Source organism: Coloeus monedula, assembly GCF_965178545.1.
Source record: "Coloeus monedula genome assembly, chromosome: 17".
NCBI lineage: Eukaryota > Metazoa > Chordata > Aves > Passeriformes > Corvidae > Coloeus > Coloeus monedula.
The window spans coordinates 10,927,445-10,949,749 of record NC_138797.1 but is presented as its reverse complement, the minus strand read 5'-3'; the positions used below and the strand labels follow the sequence as shown (position 1 = coordinate 10,949,749).

General features: G+C 41.2%; 1 protein-coding gene across 3 annotated transcripts in view; it reads right to left on the bottom strand.

The window, feature by feature from the left end:
- The window catches only part of DIDO1 (death inducer-obliterator 1), a 54,680-nt gene that overhangs the window by 16,259 nt on the left and 16,116 nt on the right, over window positions 1-22,305 (bottom strand). For all 3 annotated transcript variants that reach the window (XM_082292759.1, XM_082292761.1, XM_082292760.1), the window contains 7 exons: window positions 19,736-19,925; window positions 18,037-18,141; window positions 16,800-17,715; window positions 16,176-16,494; window positions 14,025-14,237; window positions 13,269-13,494; window positions 495-942 (listed from right to left, as the gene is read on the bottom strand). In XM_082292759.1, coding sequence (XP_082148885.1) covers window positions 495-942; window positions 13,269-13,494; window positions 14,025-14,237; window positions 16,176-16,494; window positions 16,800-17,715; window positions 18,037-18,141; window positions 19,736-19,820 — 2,312 coding nt within the window. In that variant the 5' untranslated portion in view covers window positions 19,821-19,925. The remainder of the gene's footprint in view (window positions 1-494; window positions 943-13,268; window positions 13,495-14,024; window positions 14,238-16,175; window positions 16,495-16,799; window positions 17,716-18,036; window positions 18,142-19,735; window positions 19,926-22,305) is intronic.

The window sequence follows — 22,305 nt, the reverse complement described above, 5'->3', positions numbered from 1 at the left end:
TCTGCATTTTTTGTGTGTTTGGGGCTTTTAGTTTTCCTTTCGTAAGTGATAGTTGCCCATTGACCAGAATTTCTCATTGATTTTTATGTTGGGAGAGGAGGGAATCTCTCCTTCAGTGAGCTTTAACCTTTCACTATGGTATTTCCTGTACTACGTTCCCTACAACTCTGCATCTCCAACACTGCCATCTCTAGACTTTAAAACTCAGAGCACCGACATTATAGAAGTTTCTATGCTGTGATTTAATCCTTCAACTGCAATTGTCTCAATATAAATGGAATAGTGAGATTTCTTTTTCTAAAGGCTTTATCACATGCACATTTATTTTCTATCAGGATTTTTTATTTCAAATATAAACCTGAAATGCTGACTGCACCTGTAGTAATTTGTTGCATAAATTCAATCTCTCAAAATTCCTTATCAAGACAAACTAGACTCTGCATGCTAGTTCTAGATGTAGCTTCCTATACAAAGTAAGTGTTTTGAATTCCCACCTCTTCCATAAAATTTCTTTCAGGGATCGTCGAATGTTTTGTCGAATCTGAGAGTTGGGCTGTGACTGGGCAGAACTGACTGATGCTTTTGCTTGACTACTTCCAGCTGCAGCTGACATGGAAGACAGTGAAGGCTTTTTGAGTCCTCCACTCAAACTGGAAGACAGAGCTGCTTTCTTGGCAACTGATGAGCCATGAGAGAGAGGTGACTGTTTGGAAGGAACACTGCCTGATGAAGGCCAAGGTTTCTTGGGAATGACACCTTTGAAACTTCCAGCAGGTTTCAGTGGTGGTTTAGTTAGTGACGTGTTGGAGTAGGATGGGGACTTCTTTGAAGGCAGATTTTTGGTGAGGGAAGAGGACTGTTTCTCCATGATAGATACCACAGTCTTCTTCGGTGCCGACGCAGACTCTGCTCGATCTTCGTTCCTTTTCTCTTCCCTTTGAGCTGTTAAAACAAAGAAGAAAATACAGTATTAAAGGCTTAACTTTATAACTTCCTGTTCATGAAGACCAAATACCAACCTATAAGGAAAAGTCTGTGAAATATCATATCCAGTGAATAACTACCAAGCAGGCAGTTCAAGCTATTTACTCTCACTTGCCTTCTTAAAAGTGATTTTAAAAACCATGCCATGATTGATTTGTTGAAAAATTTGTTCATAAGAAAAATGGGGGGGGAAAAAGGCACCACCTTCAAAGATTCCTGAGTGGGATTTCATGGTTAAGCTTCAAAACCAACCCAGATTCTCACACATAAAAATAAGGCAATACAATACTCTACAATTAAACAAATTCTTATAGCACTTTACAGAAGCAATTAATTACAGAAGTTGACCTGACAACAAAGTCCATGAATTTGAAACTGTACTAATACTACCCTAAGCTGAGTATTACTGAAGTTTAATAAATCTATTCAATTCTTAGCTAAAGTCTAGATTTAAAGAATATTTAAACATTAACACTGCTACTCAGGCTGTAGCCATCTAACTCTCACCATTCTCAAGCTATTTCATTCATAATACTCAGTTTTCCATTTAAAATTCTAATGCTACTACAATAATTGATATACATCATATACAAGAATATTAACAAAGTCTAAGTAAAAGCTCCTGTTTTCGCACCTGTTGAAGATATACTTGCACAGGATTCTACAAGCAAGTATGTTTTTAAACCACATTTCATCTATACCACCTTCTGGCACTGACAGGAACAATTCAACCCAGCAAAAAAAAGCCACACCCAAAACCACACACATCTTGCTCCAACAGAACATCATTTCCAAGACATCAAAGTTACAGTGGGCAAACACCAGCACATGGATCCTGAGAGCTCAAATGAGGATGCGTCCTGAGAGAAACTACCAAAAAACAACTCCTAAAACACAGTTGTTTCAAACCTTGCCAAATGTTTGTAGATGAATTAGCCCACAAGCCCTAGGTGCAAGGTGCAGGACACTTCCTGAGCAATATCCAGGAGTTCCAGTAACTTTACCAAGGACCAACTGGTCCCTCTTCACCTTCCAGGACTGCTCTGATGAGAGCAGAAATCACTGGAAAAGGTCTAAACTGTTCCATCGATCTGTCCTGAGATGGACTTGATAGGGACAACTCCTCCTGGGGGGAGTCTGGTTCAAAACACCTTACACATCAGCATAAATTCCCAATGGAATCATCCCTCAAATTGGGGAAGATTCTTAAGGGACAAATGATACTCCCTTATCTCGTGAAGAAATGGCCTTGCAAGTTTCTGCATGCCTAGTGGAGATCAGCACTCCCCTGGACACCAGCACGTGCTTCCAGCAAAGCCCCTCCTCACCCCCCTGTAACTGGCCCTCGGTGCTGGCAGCACCCACGGACACTGGTGGGAGATGAGCCAATAAACACCTTACCTTTTGTAAGGTGAAGTGCAAGAGTGTGTGCTCAACTTCTGCTGGAACACAAGAAGCCAGAAGATCCAGAAACACTATCTTTGTCCTGAATTTTCTCCTGGAAGTATTTTACAACTGAGGATTTTTTCTGAGTCAATAGTGCAAAATTTTGAAGTGTAAAACAGAACCTGCTGTCAAATGACTTTAAATAGTTTCACGGGCTGTGATGATTTTGCTATAAATGAATTACAGTTACTACCCAGAGTTTTCCCTAGACTAGCCTTGATTCCTGTCTGACTGAGGGACACCTCCTGTGTGACCAACAGTGTCTCTCCCTATGTCCCACCTCTACCCTACCCTGCTAACTCTATTCCAGTTGTCAGAAGGACTCTGGCAACTCCAGGAGGCAGGAAGGAACTATTATTCCTTATAGATAAGGCACTATTGCTGATATGGTTGATTTGGTCAAGTTGGGTCCCCAGAGCCTGAGATGTAACCAGCCAACCTATTTTGAGCTCAGTCCTGAGCAGAGAGATGGTGAATATTCAAAACGTGCACACTGGTAACACTACTGGAATTACTCCCATTCTCTTTTTCCTGGTTTATTTGATCTTCTGCATAGAATGGTACCTTTTCAGGCAGGAGGACAGCAGCATACTCTGTGACCTGCCACGGCAAGGCAGGACAGCACAGCTTGGCTTGCAGAGCGATGACAGCAAAATTCAGTCCTCAGCACCAAGACATTTAGTTCTTTGTGGTTTACAGCAGAAGTACGACTGTAAATTTGTTCTTAATCCTCTATCCACTATCTATTTAACGATTAGTTCAAAGTAGTTAACAAACACTACATTGATAAAACTAAAAATAGCAGAACCAAGGTGTTTTGTGTCCCTCAGATGTTATGCATATGTAAAAACTATCCCCACACCAAACACCTGTTAGGAACAGCTGTATCACAGTAAGAATATTGAGTTGTAAAATAAATAAATAAATAAATAAAAGCTACTAGAGTACAAAGCTAGACTGACGTTCCTGGTTTGAAGGTCAGCAGAGTCTGTAAGGTCCAAGGACACACAGAGGCCTCCTTTAACCTGCCAGCTGACATCATGACTATTCTAAAGGTGTGTAATTCTGTGCTTCTTTAGCCAGTGGAAAACATGCAAATAGTTCCCAAGTATCACGCACACCTGACAGTTTCAAACTACAATGCCACTTTATACCAATTACGTCTCCTGAGCAGGACTTGTTGATCAGACATGGATGGCACAGATTCTCTATGTACTAATGCAGCCAGAAGTGACTCCTTCAGTTCTCCAGAGCTACCAAGGTCCTGTTCAAACTGACACTGTCCAATCAGTCGTGTAGGTTTTGATAAAGAATCCAGAATACTTAGATTGTGTACAAACAAATAACTTGTGACAGGTGTACATGAAGCTAAGCTAAAAAAAAAAACCTCTTATCCTGTTTTGACAATGAGAAACGAGAATTTCTGTCCTATCAAGTTTTGGGTTTTAGTGTCAATGTGCTACCCCATAATTCGGCTAAAGCAACTCACTTAGCATTGCAGGGGTCTTGGATCCAATGCCCAGGAGCACCCAGTGGAGGGTGGGAAAGGAGCAGGGCCGTCTCTTGGGGTGGCAGCTCACTCTCCTATTGATCTATTCACAACATGAGCATGCCCCAAAGGTGACAGCACCTCCTAACAGGTATGGGAACATGGCAGGTGTATGTTTGGAAGTGCTAACAGCAACATGTACTCTTTTCTGAGAGAAGTATGCCAACACATACAGAGTTTTACTTCTGAACAGATGCCAGAGTTGCACAGCAAACAGATGAGACAGATCATGGAGCAGGTATTCCCTCAGCCCATGATTTCCAAGTGCTTGGCCATGCAGTCTATAGGCAGCATGAGGAGAAGGCACAGCCAAGCTGCTGCACACACTGGCCACTGTGTTTTGCACCATGGTGGGTTTGGTCCTTTTCAGCAGTAGCTCCAGTGGACCTATAATAAATGCCCTAAACCAAATTTAAAATAAAAGGATGAGACAAGCACTGAACATCAGCCTACCCCACTTAAGAGATTAACATGGAGTTTCACCACCAGCAGTTCAGAGTAAGGCATTTGGTGGTTCTTCTACTCAGCACTTTTAACACCCAGGTGAACCTCCTTGGCTTGATGTCAGAAACACTATTTAAACCAACGAACAGTAATTCCTATTTGCCCCATTTTGTCCCGTAGGCCATTTGTTAGGACAGGAACAGGATCCTTACTGACTGGAGGGAGGCGTGGGCTAAAGAGACTGAGGTGCAGCTGCAACTAATGAGCCAATGCATTCCCAGGGTGAAACCAACGAATCCTCTGGCAGAAAACCGTGCATTGCTCCCAGGCTTAACAAACAGCATTAACTATGGTGTGCTCACTACACACAGAACTGGAATCTCTCCCACCAGATGTTGACAGACACAGAACCACTCCCCTGAGGAAACTCCCTGTGCAGCTACACTTGACACGACAACACACAGCCACGAACGAGGCTTCTACATGCAGAGCAGGACAGAACTGCCACAGCAGCTGCTGGGGCAGATGAGCCCGACGGTTCCAGGTACTTGTAAACATCTCAACACGGTGTCTCAACACTGCCAGGCCATTGTGCAGGCCCAATTTAAGCAGGATTTCCACAGTGTAGGGCTGTTAACTTTACATGAAGGATGTGCAGGCTGTACTTGGATCACAGTCCACCAACACACAGAGGTTGGGTTTTACACCACCAGCATGTACATTACCCAATGGAAACTTTGTTTCTTCTCTCATCTTTCTAGAATATTTCTGTATAGCATTCAAGTCTATTCTGGTTCTTTCCCCTTTCCCTCCCCCCAGTCCTTCTTTGGAGTAATAGCTTTTGAAAGCCAGTTTAAAAACTAATCTTGATTTCTATTTAAATTCTCATTTGTGATGAGCTGTTTTGCTGAAACTATTCTCTACTTTTTCCAATTTTTAAATACCATAATAAATGTGCTATTACTTTTCTCTGTATAATTTTTAAGTAAGTCAAATCACAGTTCTTTGAAAGAACTTCAATTTCTGGCTCTAGATGATGTTAAAACTTTTAAATGCTGTGAATAAACCATAGGCAGTTGTACCTGAAGAGCCCATTTTGCAATGACTCCAGTAAAGCCTTTTTTTTTGGTGGTTTTCTAAATTTAAAAAAAGCATGACAGTTCCTCTTACAGGACATTAAAAGACTTCTGTGAAATACATCTTGCAGCCATGTAGACTACTCTAAGTTTCTCTACAGAATTAAGATTTTGGCATATGGTTGTTCATACACCAGCACTATTGTCTCTGGAGTCTAGTATCTTAATGTTCCCCCATGTTCTCTTCCACCTACATCAATCTACTTTTTCTCCCCAGGATGAAATTCCTCCAGGCAGTGTGTGAGGAGACGATGGCTGCGTCATGTCCAGCTTGCACAGAACTTTCTGCAGTGGGAGCATAGGCCCAAGGGAGCAGGACATCAGGAACCCAAGGACATAGGCCCAAGGGAGCAGGACATCAGCACTTGAGGGGACACTGCCCAATACAGAGGCAGCTCAAGCCTGTCTGGGTTTTACTGCTCCTTTCCAGACTTCTCTGTCACTACAATATAGAGTTTTAGGGAAAAAAACAAAATCCCAGCTAACTTTCAGTCTTATGCACAGCCTATGGATTTCTGTGGCACCAACAGTAAGAAAGCTGGTAATTAACATTTTTCTGTAACAATAAACCTGTAAAATTCCACAGTATGAATGCAACCTAAACACAGAACAGCCGTTGTGATCCACCTGGTCAAAACTGGATCACTTTTATGACTCTTTAGATTTTTATGTCTTTAGAGGGAAGAAAACTCAGTAGCACAGCACTGCAGTTGTTACAAACCCAAACATACCTCTTAGAAACTATTTACACAGCCAGTGTAAAGGCTGGGCAGAGCTGAGCAATTGCCTACTGTGACAAGAGCTGACATCTACAGAGGCACCAGCACTGGCCCTTAGAGCAGCTGACCCAGCTGACAGGAACACAGGTGTGCCCAGCCCAGCGGAGCCAGTCACCTGTGCAGGAGCTGCCCTGCCAGCATTTTGGGTGTCACACACAACTTGGGCTGTGACCTTGGCCTCGAAGTTCCGCTCGGTCCCGCAGCTCCTCAGGCTCAGCCGCAGGTGGCTGCGGTGGCTGTCCCTGCGCCGGCGTCCCAGCACACTGCAGCTTCTCTGCTCCAAGCGGGGGCAAGGCGAGGGCAGCCTGCTCTGGCACACAGGGCAGCACAGGCTTCTGGCCTACAAGGGAAACACCTCACCCCTCTTTGCCAGTAGCTGAGAATTTAAGAACTGCATTTCCCCTCTGGAAAATTGTTGAAGCAGAGGACAGGCAGGATTTCCCAACCTCAGAACTGGTGTGGTTCAGCAGCTTCCCTTGGCCACTCAGCCCATGAACCAAGAGGACTTGTCCAACGCAGCTGTGCCACGACCCCTCCTGTGTGACTTGTGACATGAATAACCAGAACAGAGCAGAACTGAACGAACCCCCCTGCCCCGACGCAGTGGCCAATACCGAACTTTAATCCACACGTTCTTGCGAGGTGAAACCCTTTGGAACTGAAAAACCTGAGTAAAACGCACGGGTGAGCAGGTGCTTTAGCTGTCAGTCTTAAAAGCACTCCGCAACGGGAAGCTACTTACCAGTTCCGAGCCAGCTGTGCCCAGTCCCGTGCTGGGCCGCCTGACATCTGTGCCTCGGGCACTGCTCACCGCCGCTGGGTGCCCCGAAGCCCCCTCTGGTGGCACCGAGCACCGCTGCCGGCAGCTGTGCAGGTGAGCTCTGGAACCGCTGCAGCTCCACGGCTGTTCGACTGCTCCCTCCTCACACCTCCTTTTTGTCACTTCCTTCAAAGATAACTTAGTGCCAGCTCTAATTCACCCGTGTTGAGCTGCTCTTAAATCGGTTTCAGTGTTAATTTTCACTGTTACCTGCCCCATCTCCTTCCACTTCAAATTTTATTGAACACTAGTGTCTGGCATGTGCTGCCTGCCCCACTGCTGCTCTTAGCAAACCTCCATCAGTTCTAATCTGCACTGCAGTTAAGCTGCCTGTGTGCCAAGCCTCTACACTCAGGCACACAAAATAAACCTGTCTCTAATTTAGGACACTCAGAGGCAAAGGCCTGCCTTTTCTGCAGTGGTTTGTGTTCAAGCCAACCTGCAGCTCTATGCTGACGCACAGCTGTAGCTTTGACATACAAGCTTTATTTTAATCTACATGACACTGTAGTGATCCATCTGATCTATGTTAGACAACTGCATCTTCACTCCTGCCCCCCTCCTGAGGGAGAGAGGCACTATCTGCAGCAAAAAAAGGGCTTCTTATTTTCCAAACTGTTCACGGATTGGCATCATCACTCCTTGCAGGGACAGGCCATCTTCAGGTTCCAAGTTCAGCACAGATCAGACACAGCGTATCAGCAGCAAACTTGACTCAAAGTGCAAGTGATCACCTCAAAAAAATCCCTTTTATTTGGGGACTAGCAAAGAACTTTTTCACTGGCTATGCAGTCAAGTAAGCAAGGTCAAAGAACTTAAGTAAAATTAGTAAAAGAAAGCAAAACAGCAAGAGGGTGGTGAGTGTTTTTAATCAAACTTTCATCACTTTCAGTGTTGATGATGAGATAAACCACCCTCATATGCACAGTGCCTCTGGAAGTAGTACCAGGTTTCTGCCCCCCAACCCTTCCCCTCAGCAATGGTTCTCACACTGAATCCAAGCACCCCTGACAGCAGGAGTGCTGGCTTGCTGTCTCCGAGTGCCTCAGGCATGCTGGGTGCTTGAGAGGCACATGCCAGGAGCAGGGACCAGCCTTCCTAACTTAAAGCGATGGCAAAAATCTTCACGTGGCTGCCAGCCACAGGGCACGTGTAACATACCTTGTAGGGAAGAGAAGGGGAGCTCCAGTAGTTCACAGGCAGGAGATGAAAATGGCTCCCCAAGGATCCCACTGCTCCTTTTAACTGGCTGGGTCCCAGGGGACGTTGGCTTCAGCACCACTATGGTCTGCCTCACTCCACAGGCAGGGCTCAAGCCTTGTGCCAGCCCCGGGCCAGCACAGCTCCTGCCAGTCTCACGACGGGAGTTCAGCACTGGAGCTGCCAGGTTATACTCCTGTACAACCCTTCCAAAGCCAGGTCTCCAAGGTGAATTTTTCAGAACTTCTGGCAAACTCATCTCAGGTATGCTGATTATTACTTGGTCTGTCAGCAGTCCTTCTGAAAACTCCTCTAGTTCAAGTGTTTAGGGCAGACCTACATACAGGCCAGCCAGGTGTCCCAGAAAGTGGCCAGTAACAAAATCAGTAATTCTTTTCATTTCCCTAGTACTACTCAATACTTACTGCCTCTCAGGATGAGCCTACACTGCAGAATGCAGCATTAAGCAAGACACTTTGGCTTTCTAGGAGTCAATTCAGATGCCAGTAGTCCAGTTTTAACAGTATGGAACCTGGCACAGCCTGGTTTTCCCTGTGGGGAAACACACCCAAAGGAATCCAGTTTACCTACAATCAGTCCTTGCAGGCAAACATACCTATGGCTTAAGAAGCAAAGTTTAAGTAAAATGTATTTTAAGTTAAGCTAAACCAACAGCAGTATATCCACATCCACTGCACTCAACAGTCACAACTTCAGCTGGTACGATCCTGCCTGAAGAGCAGCGTTAAATTGGCACCAGCCTGTGTGCAGACAAGACCTGATTTTCTACTCTCCATATCAGTACTTACAGCTCCCTACACCACTTTTACCTCCTGAGCCATAACTCCTGCCTTTAGTGCACTCTATTCTCCCCCTGCTCTCTGTAGAGTGGTTTCTTTCTTTCCTGTCTTCATGCTGTTATTACATAAAGAAAAAAATATAAAGACACAAGGACATGCACACATAAATTATGCATGCTATAATCCTGCCATTTTGATACACACAGCAGTTTCTGCTGGTGGGGCATCCCAGTATCCCTGTGTTCCACTCTCAAAGTCTCATTTTTTTAGAGGTGTACAGGAACAAACAGTCCAAGATCTTTAACTACACAAGCACAGCCTATTCCCTTTGTGAATTGCTCTGGAGTTCAGCTGCAGAAGAGATGAAATAAACTGGAAGGGGATAACAAAAAGAAGTTGGTATCACCAGAGCCAGGACTCCCACTTCCAGGAGGTGGCAGCTTTGTGTCTTCATAATTGCCTGCTGGGAAGCAGGAGCAGAACCACAAACATTGTGGTTTTCTCTGAAGGAAACACTTCCCCTTCCAAACCCCACCCATTAAGAACTTCTGTGAAACACTGGTACCAAATAAGGTAGGACCATAACTTGCTATAAACTCACACTACATCTGTCTGCAGATATTTAAACACAAATTTAGTGGTTTGATGTGGTAAGTGCTTTTTACTCTCAAGTTCTACCACAAGAACAATAATTTAATACTTCCTTTTGAGCTTTTATCTAATAAACCCTCCTCACTCTCCTGCACTCTTAGTTGCTCTTCTCAATAAAAGCAGGCAAGATATTTCAACAGTTTTAATACCAGAATTACCTGAGTAAATTATTGCTTCAGGTATTTAAGTCTAATAAATCAGGTGAATTTCAAAGCTTTGAAGCGCTAATGAATACTTAGTATACTTAGGACTGGGTACTTTAAAAACTGGGGTATTGCAAATGCTTGCCCTCTTCCCCTCCTTTGGGATTCATTTGCTATTTTAAAACTGCAGATAAAACTGCATTTGCTGCTGACTTCTACTTGACAATTAAAAGCAAAAAATATAGAAAAAAGTCTCTTTTACAAGTGTTGCTGTTGTAATATGGATCTCTGAACAATGTTCACAAATCTCAACAATCCACATACTTGTATAAATTTGGAAGCCAGAATGACTCCTGAAATGCAATATTCAATTATTGCGTATTATTAATGCGTATTAAATTAATACTAACTTTCCTAACAAAAGTAAAAGCAACTCTTCTAAAAGGGAATGTGACTCAGACTTAATTTCCTTTTATATGTGTACTTCAAATGCTGCCTGAAACTTTAGATTACTTGTACTTAACATTCATTTATCAAATCAAGCTGTTTCCCACCCTAGTTTTTAAATTAATTAAAAGCATTATTTACACTGGGTACATAAAGATGGAACACAGTGTCATTAATCAGGCACCAGATTCTGGTGTACAAAGTCACTTCCAAGTACAGCCCTAACTCATATCCCCAAGACATAGGAAAGTCTGGAAGTGAAGAAACACAGACTAATGTGGTAACTGACAGGGGAAAAAAAAAAAAATCACTGTTCTTTACAACTGCACACTACTAGCACCAAATATCCCTTTTTAAATAAATGCAGAAAAGGTTGGGAAAAGGGGCCTGGTGGTAGGGTTAGATGCAAATACACTACATGCTCCTACCACCCAGTACGTCTTTAGAAGTGACTTAATTTTCTTGCTACTACTTAACAAAACTATCTCATGGAATAACAAAAATCTTGTAACTCACAAGTACAGAGCACATATATAAAATAAATCTATGCCTGAAATGATAAACTGGCAGATGGAAAGAGAATTAGAGAGCAGTTCTGTTAATCAGGTTAAATTTCCTTAATTCGTAAAAGGCCCTGTGCACCGAAGTTGCAAACAAGGATTTGGTGAACATGGCAGCATTCTGGAATACTGCATTTGGAAGTCCTCTGCCTCCCGTGGACTGCAAGTCCTTCATAATCAATGTTCAGAAATGCACGTTTCTAAACGGGGAATTGCTTGGTTTTAAGATTTGCATCTCAGCCAGACTATGTTTGGTCCAATAAACTTGTTTTCCTTGACAGACTAGCTCAGACTTAGAGACTTCTCACTTTTAGATACCTGAAGTGAGACAATTCTCATGAATTTCTCTAATGCTGTAACTTTTAGGTTTTGAACACCATATAAAGATTTCTTAAAGAAATAAAATCTGGAAGAGTACTTTTGCAGATGGTGCATTGGCAGCTTCTCAGGAAGATTACAGCTCAGACCTATCCATTGAAAAGCAGGACACATTTTTTTCACAAATACACAAACAATTTATCTGGGCATTTAGTAATGGCAGAGTTCCCACATATCAGTGCAACTTACCTTAAAAAAAGCAATGTGAAGCTCTTCCTTGCATTTGATATGAGAGTTCTTCATCACACGAACTAGGTTGGTCTCTATTTGTTACTAAAGTCTGGTATTTACATTATCTTTTGGAATCAATTTAACTATTTAGCTACAGGAATCCAGTTTTCTACTGGAAGTGGTTAAATCTGTACAACGTCCAGTGCGGTAAATCTTAAGAGCAACCTCCCTTAAAAAAACCCTCCAACTTTCTGCCTCAAAACCTGTTATTTCTGTTTCCTAAGAAAAAAACAAACCTTATAGGAAATAAGGACATTTTAAGTGAAATGATTCTATGGACACCTGTAATTGTCACAGTCAGAAAAACCTCATGTAAAATAAGCCCTTGCAGTTTCATTTATGTCTTTCCACTAATTTTAGTTATGTATAAAACACTACTGCTTCTGACAAAAAAGTTAAGTTTCTTTAAAAGATTACTTAAAAATGGAAGTTAATTAAAATATATACCTTAAGGGAGTTTACTATAAAAAAGGCAAAGGGCCTAATATGCAGCAAAAATAACACAGAGAAAAATTACAACCATTTAACCATTTGAATGTGGGTAAAGACCATTAAAATATACCTGGTATGTGCTATGTTCATCAACAGCAATTTAGGGTAGCTGGTGTTCCCTCAGTGTTTCAAAACTGTAACTAGAAAATCTCAAATACTATTTATAAACTTATCAGTTACTTTACATAAAAGTGTTCAATAACTAGGTTTACTTCTTAAAATAAAATGTAAATTGGCTGAGTGTGGTTACAAAAGCTGTGAGAACTGAATTTCTGAATTAGTCTTCAAAGGAGTAAACACGAGGCACCAGAGGTCACGTGGTTTGTAACTGAAAAGTCAGTTTTCATCTCAAGTTCCATAACTACATTATAAAACTACTTAGATGGAGCGAACCAAAAAACATCATAAGCAGACAGACTTGTTCAGGCTTCAAAGCAGTATCTACTTACCTTTACATGAGTTACAAGGATGCTACTCAAAACCTGCAAAAATACGCAAGGCAGTGTCTCTGCCCAATGTCCAGTTGAGATGTGGTCTTGTGTGTGTGCATGATGTGTAGAATATGAACAGAGAAAGGGGAAAAAAAGATAACAGAGTTCTGCCTCCCCCCCAACATAAAAGTAAAGGATGGTCCTCAAGTTACTTCATGTAAGGAAGAAAAGCAGCAGGAATATACTTGACAGTTAAAAGCTGTTTGCAGAGGTGTCAAGTATTGTTGGATACCACGTTGAAGATTTCACTCTTGGCACCAGGCACTGAAAATGCAAGACCTGAGAGGCAGGTGCCAAATCTAAATTACAAAAATACAACTGAAATTAGTACAGGCAATTGCTGATTCACGGAGCACACTGCGCAACCTTTTGGTAAAACTTAACACAAATGTGTCAATACTTACCTTCTAGATTAGAAACAGACACTCTTTATGGGAAAGATTTCAAGCTTAACCATGTAGTTTTCATCCAGGAATCAGCTGGGTAGATCAACAGGCTCTTAATCATACAACTGTCATATGATACAAATGAAACTCCTAAAAGTGTCTCTCATTTGTGTGTATCTGTGTGTGAATCTTTGAAGGTGGAGAGAAGTACCTTGGTGCCATGGTAAGAAAAAACCCCCAAATCCTAAACTCCCTAGTTTAGTGGAGCCAAGAATGGATGGGTATTCAAAGAAAATATGATTACTCAGGAATATCCCTAAGCCATACATACATTTGAACAACAGTGCAGGTGAAATGGCAGCAGTCTTTTCAGGCTTTACAGCATTGTAATTATGATCGCTGGCCCAGGACGGCGTGACGGGTTCTGCCACTGGCTCTCGAGCAGGAGCTTGGGTGTTTGCCTCAGTCTTGGCTGCGCTCACAACAGTCTTCTTCACATTCACCTCTCTTTTCTCAGGGAACTGTCTCTTCTGGTTTGAAACTGGTTTGATGCCCGGCTGTATAATTAAAAGTAACTCGATTACTAATAATTGTCAAATATATTGCATTTTACAAACAAGCAGAGAGAGTTACACATATGTACACCAGTTTCTTTTATAGTAAACTCCTTACTTTTATAGTGCACCACTTGAAATTATTTGATTACTCCAAAAGCCAGTAATTTGAAGCTTAGTTTAAAAAGGCAAAATTAATTTCAATTAATGTAAACTAAAGAGATGCAATTACTGAAAATCGTACTTTTTTGAAGTCATTGCCATCTAGAAGGGTACCTTGCACCTTTGCAAGGAACTATCTCCATCTAGAGGCAATTACTAAGATTTTTAAAAAATGACAGGAGAACATTTTATTGTCCTTACCATAGACAAAGGCAAAAGAATAAGAACAAAAAAATAAGAGAAAGCTGCTCTTCAGTGCAGGACTTGACAGTTTTATTAAAGTCAAAAAGAAAAGCACAATAATAAAAGGAGAGGAGAAATAAGCCACAGTGCTCCAGGGCAACTGCTCTGGATCATGAACACAAGCTTACCTGCTGCTGAGGTTTTGGCATGCCAGGCTTTTCAGATTTTGGTTTGATCTTCTCTTTAGGTTTTGGTTTTGCATCTTTGCCAGAACTCAAGATCTTCATGGTGGCTGCAGCGTGTTTCAGGATGCAGTCGTTGCTGCAGTACACGGAGTCAGGCTGGGCCACATTGAAACAGCCGGGGCCAATGCACTTGGAAGCACCAGGAGCTTCAATTACCTACAGAGAGAAATGGAGTGAGGTCAGACTTCAAAGAGGCAACAGCAGGAACAAGCCTCTATAACATAGAGAAATGCTTACACAGCCCATGTGCAGACTGCAGCTCTGACCTGCACAATCGCCAGCCTAAGAACAACTGCTGTTCATGACACAACACAAAAAATCCAGACAAAGGTAAGAATTTCACTCCTCTAACAGGTTATTTTCAGGATGTGCTGCATTTTCAAGTGGTTGGTCTGTTAGCACTGAGATAAAGGAAGCTGGTTTCCTACACTGTCAAATCCCACAAGGACACAACTGCTTTTTACTGATCCTCTACATCATGTGAGAAATGTCCTTAATAATTGCACAGCTGGGTTCTCAACAGCAAGGTCTTACTGTATCCCCATCCACTGCTGTCCTCAGCCATGCACATGTGCAAGAGGAAGCACTCAGATATTCAGGGGTACAGATTATTCTTGCACTAGAAGTTTTACCAATTTTAATTTTGAAAGTCTCCAAATACCATTCTTAGTGACAACTTTCACATACTGCCTACCCCTTACACATTTACAAGTTTGCCTGTGCAATCTGAATTCCTCTAATTCAAAATCATTCTCCATTTATATCAAGGTGTTACAGATGAAGCACTTCCTCTTCCAATGTTAAGATTCAGAAAATAGCACATTCCTTGAAAACAGAGTGCATTAAGCCGAGGTCTAGAAAAACTTGAAAGCCTCTTTAGGCTCCAATGTATCACCTCTGGGTATTATGCTTTTAGTCTCTCTTCTAAATTACTCCTAAAAACGATAGAACCAACCTGACACTCACAACTACTGTAATTCTAGACAATCTCTCCCCATTTTTAATTACTAGCAGTAAGTTTTTCAGGAATATTTCCAGTTAAATAAATATTACTTGCATAGTGCAACTCACTTCTCTGCAATCAAAAGTCAGTGCACAGCTTTATCTGCAGCAGCCTGATAAAACCTGGATTTGGGCATTTCCCCATCATGTACACACTTAACTGAGAAGTAAAGATAAAGAGCACTTGGTGATATTCGTAGCAGAGCCAACACCAACACCACTGGACTCTCAAAAACCTTTCTGTGTACAAAGAAGTACAAATGAATTTGAATACATTTTTGAGAATACTGTTTTCTACACTTCTCTCTTAAAATAGTAAGTATTTATATATTCAGCTCAAACTGTTCTATCTATACGTTAATCTCACTGTGCTGCCACAGACAGCTCTGAAACCTAAAGGGAAATGTCCAAGATACTGGCACTACTACAGTACCTGAGGCAGAACAAAGACAACCACTGCAGCACTTGGGTTTTCAGATTCATGTACATTGAGCTGAAGAAGCTTCTCTGCGCCTTTCCAACTGGGCATGGAACTTTATATTACAAAACTTAAACTTCTTTTAGATTTTGAAATAGTTCAAAACACACATTTTTAGATTAAAAAAGGCAGTATAAAGAAATTCTCTATTTGCTAATAACCTAAAGCAGCATCAGGCCAAAAATCAGAACTTCAAAGATTAACTGGAAGTACAGCTAGAATTAACTAACTCCAACAGAAACTTGTCAAGGTTAATTTGAAAGTTTCACTACCATTAAAAATGTCGAAAATGTTTGAGATTATTTCAAAGACAGTATAAACCAGCACAGGATTCTAGTATTTTTATTAAAAGAAGACCTCATTGTTTGACTTCCAAAACAGTATTTAGAAAGGGTGGAATAGCACAAACTACTTCCTTGCACCTATATAAAAGTTTTAAATCCCTCACTTGAAACTAACAGTTTTAATTCCTCTGCTAATAGACCTATAGATAAAACTTCTGCTAACCAGCATTATTCAGTGGGCTGTTCAGCTTATGTGTAGCTTTAAAATCAAGTCATTGTCTCCATGTACTCAGTGAAACATGAAAAATAAGAAACAATTAAAATACTTACGGGTTGAAATATCTTTAGTTTTTTCTTCCCACTTGGATTTGCAGCTTTTTCAATCCTACCCTTGATTCCTTGGTCCTCAACTGATTTTTGTTCAATTGTTCCTATGCTTGTGAATTCTGTGCCATCCACATTTCCTTGCTCCACTTTAGCTTCCTGCTGGTCTAGTTCTGAAACAGGCTCATCCTGTCCCTGGAGAATGGTGCAGTTTGGACAGATATAGTCCTCACCATTCCTCTCCAACAATCGCCCTCGAGCCTCAGAAATACCCACGCAGTCACCATGAAACCATTCCTCACATCTATCACAACAAATCATAAACCTGGAAAAAAAAAAACCCACCAAGGAACAGTAAAACACTGTGAAATAAAAAGACAATTAACATTCAATGGATATTTCGAGCAACACAACTTAAGCACCCCAATAAAGCACTAATGCATGGTTCTGCCTCACTGGTTATTTCTGTATTTGTTTATCCTCTTTTAAGTATTTGTTATAAACTCCCCGCCAAAATTTAACAAACCCAAAAGCTCATTCAAAAAGTAAGCACTAGCATCTGGCTTAATTATTCATCACAGAAAAATTCCAATTCCTTACACTGTGTCTGCAGCTGACCCCTTTGCCTACCTGTTGTTATGAGGCTGACGACAAATACAGTACAGGGCATTTGGGTCGTAGATCTCGGATTCAGGTTTGCTTTTGGGCTGTTCTTCAGGTTCCTCATCTGAGGCCCCCTTTGCACCAAGGGCAGGCTTTTCCTCCTTCTGAGCCTCAAGATCTTCAGTGTCCTCCTCAGACACAACCACCTGACTCGCAACCTCAGTGCTGTCTGCAGTCTCAGGCTCCTGTTTGACAGGCAGCTCAGACTCATCATGTTTTTCAGGTGTGACATCACCTGTTTTAGCAGGATCTTGTTCTGAATTCCTTTTCCTCAGGTGGTTCTGCACATCCTTCAACACCAGCTGAGGAGGTTTCTGCTCAACGCGTTTCTTTCTTAGCCGATTCTGCAGTTCCTTTAGCGTTAACCCATCACTGTCACTATCAGAAGTAGCATCTTCCTCTTCCTCCTCCTCCTCCTCCTCCTCTTCTTCCTCTTCCTCCTTTGCGGGTCTGCTTTTAGGGCTTTTCTGCTCCTTACAACTCCTGGTGCAAATCCTCCGAGTGACAGGTTTTGTATCTGGAGTGCTCTCAACACTGTCTTCGGAAGCAGTTTCAGCATCCGTGGCTGGACCAGAGGCTGCTTCACTGGAATCCTCCAGAGTAGTGGGAACACTCCTCCTCCCCCTGCGCCTCACTGTGGTCAGGAACTCTTCCACTCTCTCCGTGCGCTTTGGCTGCCGTCCACTCCTCCTGAGGTTTATGCCTTGTTGCTGCTGCTGTGGCTGCTGCTCACCAGAGTCCACATCAGCATCTCCTGCACCCTCTCTCTTGGCAATTGTGGTCCTCCGAAACCCCCAGGTTTTCCTGAATTCTTTACTTGTCGGCTTGACAGACTTTTGTTCTTCCTCATTGCTTTGCTCACCTTTATCATCCAACACTGATGCTAAAAACAAGGGAATAGTTAATAAAGTGGTGGTGATGAAAGATGTGTTTCCTTAAAACCTTTTTTCAACATGTTATTTTCTTTGTGACATCTATGTAGCTCTACTTCGTATGATGAGCCTCAAAACAGGTATTTTCTTGTGAATGTAATACAACAGCAGTAACAATTAAATACATCAATCACTGATCAATATGGTAACATAATCCAGCTGTTCCTGTTAAAAACTCTCGAGTTATTTAAAATAATTTACATATATGTAACGCACATACGTACACGATGGACAAATAAGCACATTTTCAATCGGAAAGGAAGAACTCTTACCAGGAGAACTGTTTTCCATGTTGTCAGTATTAGGTTCAGACTCTAATGGCACTGTGTTTCCAGCTTGTTCCATAGTACAGGCAACACTATCCCCACTCTGAAATGCTGAAGAGAAACATAAGGTTCAAAATTCTCATTCAAAAATATTCATAGCCTAAGTAATTAGTAAATATTCTGACCTTCGTATTAATTGTAACAAGACCCTGTATTTCAAGGCATTAATATTCTTTCAAAGTACAAAGTTAAATGTGTGGGTTTAGATACTGTACTGACATATTTTATTGAGTAGCCTCAGGATTTCTGATATTTTCTGATATTTCTCAAAAAAACCAACCAAACAAAAAACTCCTTCATAGTATGAACCCACTCCCTGGGGTTTGTCTGGGGAAAAACTCTACAGCAGTTCCACTCACTTTTCTGTGGAATGAAATATAAGAAAGGCTAAAAACGTTTTTGTAAATAAGCATGTCAAGGACCAGCCTATGTGATCTACTAGAATGACCCAAAAAAACCCAAACTGATTCAGCAAAGAACCTCCAACTGTCACAGACTCAGCCACAGAAAAAAAGAAAATCTGTGCTTACAACCACATCTCCATTTTCTCAGAAGTCTTTCCCAGCTTACTAGAAGACTCTCTTACTTGAGAAGGCAGAAGCAAATGAGAGAAATAAATGGAGGATCTGTATTCTGATGAATTCAGGAATAACCTGGCTTGAACAAGTCAATACACCTCCAAAGAGCTGCATGCCCTGGAACTGCTCCTAAGGGCACAGACACTGCGCTGCAGCGACACTGCTCTCAGGGAACTGGAACGTGCAGTAGTAACTGCATCTCAAAGAATGGGCTACATAGAAACACTTACTTGAAAACAAAGAACACACCCCAACTCTCCCCAAGAATGTTTTTGGATATGTGTATCCCTGGCTGAGGAATTGCAAAGGTAAGCCAAAAGGGAACATGAGCAGAATTCCTAAGTAACAGCACTGAAGAATCAGGTTTCTAACAGCTGTACATAACACAGCTACAAGTTTTCAGAGACATCCTGCAGCAAGCTTTTCCCAGTTTTCCAATGTTCCCTGGGAATAAATACCTCCTTATTTCATATACTTCATCACTTCTATTACCATTCTGTCTTAACACAATCCCTCCTCTGCAAGTCCTCTGCTTTCAGTGTTATATTTAACACTGCTTGAACAGAAATGTTAAGGGGCAATGCTATGGAAACATAAAAATCTATGCAGATATGTTTAAAAAATTAACACCTCAGTTGTAACTGTGAATACTATAAATGTCACTGGAAAAGCAGCAGACCTCAGAACACTAACTTAAATAGTAACTGATTAGTTTTAACATCACAGACAGAATAAAAAGTGAATTTTAAGCCTGCAGTACACAGGTAATGAGCCAAACTGTCTCAACCTAATATGAAATTCCTTTAAGTTCCCCCATTAACAAATCACTAACTATGAATTTTTAACTTTTTTTTTTTTTTTTTTTAACAGCAGTAAAATTATATTCGTACCAGAAAGGTCACAATATAATTAAGGGAGCAAGGCAAAACAGTTAAAGTTTACATCTTTTGTTTACCCTGAAACATGAAGAAATGTTAAAAGCTACAAGAAGAGGTTATCCAAATTCTGAGATTTAAACTTCAGCTAAAATGTGAATAACTAAGAAGGCTCTCCAACATGCTCTTTACCTGACACAGCATCAGAGGTTTGAATGGTTTCTCCCTGAAGAGCTGAGACAGAGGAGGGCAGCACCGGATCAGAGTCATTCAGCATCCTCCAGCCAGCACATACTGAATTTCCTGACTCAGAAGTGCCACACTGAATCTCTGAGATCTCAGCAGGTCCAAAGACTATCACTCCTCTTTTTCCTGCTGGCTCCTGGAAAAAAAGAAAGGGACAAAATAAGGCATTGATGTATTTATTAACTCATCTTACTGTTTTTTTCCTAGATTTGGAATTGTTTTGCTTCTATTAAGATTACATTAAAAAGCAAATTCCATTATTTTGTTTTCTTGACAGTTTGCACTTTCAGAAGAACAATGGAACTGGAAAAAAAAGTCAAAATTAAGCAATACCACCTCCCCACCTACCAACAGCTGAGACTTTCAAAAGAAATACAAAATATGATTGCCCTCTCATTAATTCATTTAGATCCAATTAAGATTTCCAGAACAGCAACAAAACTGTAATGAAGAATCTATTCTGTGTGCAGTATTTAAAAGCATTCTGAGAGTGGAATTAGTACTAAGTGCAAGTTGTCAATGAAAATACAGAAATGCTTTTACACTCCATTAGCATGGCCCAAGTTAGAGAAGGGCAGATTTACTGATTTATACAAAATTTCATCATAGGAGACACTGCAGCTTCCAGCACCTGAGTTTGAACATCAGTAGAAAATGCCTGCATTAACCCAAAGTAGTCTACCAGACTACAAGAGCACCAGAAAAGAATTTGGGAGGAAAAGGAGGACCAGCTGGACAGAATGAACTGGACTATCCAATAAATTAGTGAAGACAAAAGAAGGAAACTGAACACAGACCCTGTGTGTCAGCACTATGCTGTTAAAAATGCAGGGCAACTGCCAGAGCAGGTGTAGGACATAACTAAAACAATAATAATTCTCTGAAAGGAATAAAAATTGGTTATTAATACTTCAGGTGAGGAGACATACACATTTTAAAATAGGTTAGATAATCCTTCATAGACATGCCAATACATATTCTGACTTTGATTTTTAAGCAATACCTTTTGGTTTTTTCCAAATCTCTGAAGCCCCAACTCCTAAAGCATCTGCACTCTTCAAAAACCACTTTTTACTCCCTAAGCAGTGATCATATCTAGGCGTTCTCCAATACTACTGCCCCAAAAAACAAGGAATGGGGAAAAGACAAACCCCTTCCTAAATGTCATTTTCATCAGTGGATCGTTTTATTTCATGAACTGTAAATCTCAAGATTTGCATGACTGCGGCAAAGCAGAATTAGTAAAAACAACAGGAGTGTAGAGCTAGATTCACACCAGTATTTCTTCTTCCCCCTGTGCCTTTTCTATAGGGGATTATGTACATTCTTTGCCTCAGCCAACCACTACCACTCCAAAAACAGTAGGAAAAATAAACAACAAAAAAGAATAGAACACACTAATTATAAAGACCCTGGTGCTGTATCTCATGGCATTGAATACCTGCTCTAATAGGTATTTTGCTTCATTGTCTGAATCAGGGATTACATCCAGGGAGTCCATCATTGAGTTTAAAGTGCCTCCTTCCATCGTGTAGTTGTGTAAGAACCTTTCAATCTCCCTGTTCAGAATCTCCAACTGATCACACATCATGCAATTTTTAAGTGATATGCCTAAAGGAAGAGGAAAATCAGCTAATCACTTCTTAACTGTTTTAAACTATGAAACAAACTAAGCCTCTAGCACACACAGAAAGTGCCTCCTGTTTGGGTAATTTACACTGAAGACAGAACTGTCTGAAGGGCTGTGTTCACAGTGCTGCACCCGGGCATTCAAGGCCCTGTGTGCAAGGTGCTCTCCAGATTAGGTTTGAGTCACTAAGTATCACTACAACATTTCAAACCCAGAATCAGCACCATCTCTTAGGAGACACAGCTGGTTGAACCCAAAGTGCATTTTCCAGTGTCAGTCACTGCCCACCCAGTGGCTTGGCTGCACAGGGCACAGGCTCCAGCTCTGATAGAACAGCGAACAGCATGAACATCAGTAATACCTGAAAACAAAGATTCCGTGCCAGAATCATCCTTCCTTTTACTCTAGCAGATAGTATCTAATTGCTGCTACCCATATTATCTCCATTACCTACAAGAAAAAATTTTTACGGAACTCCAATTTTAAAATAATCCCGAATTTGAGAGATATACATATACAGTGCACTTAAAACACTAACATTACAGACCTCATATGTTCGCTGTGAAATGCCTGGTTGTTTCTTATTATTATTTAGTATCTCATCTCTTTCCTTTCCCATGTGGTTCAAAATATTTTTCATGAAAAACAGAGGAAGTTTCAAACTTACTTTACACAAATCTGCTCTTGCAGAATTGCACCTTAATACAGGCTAAACTTAAGTGCCTAGAAGAAGCTGCAAAATCGAGTATTATCAAAACACAAACGGATGAAGCCTTAAGTCACAATTACACTTTGCACTTTTAAGCAAATGTTCTACAAACTGCCTGCAAAAATATTTACAACATACAGCAACTTTGGAATCTTCAAATACCTCTTTCTCTTCCAG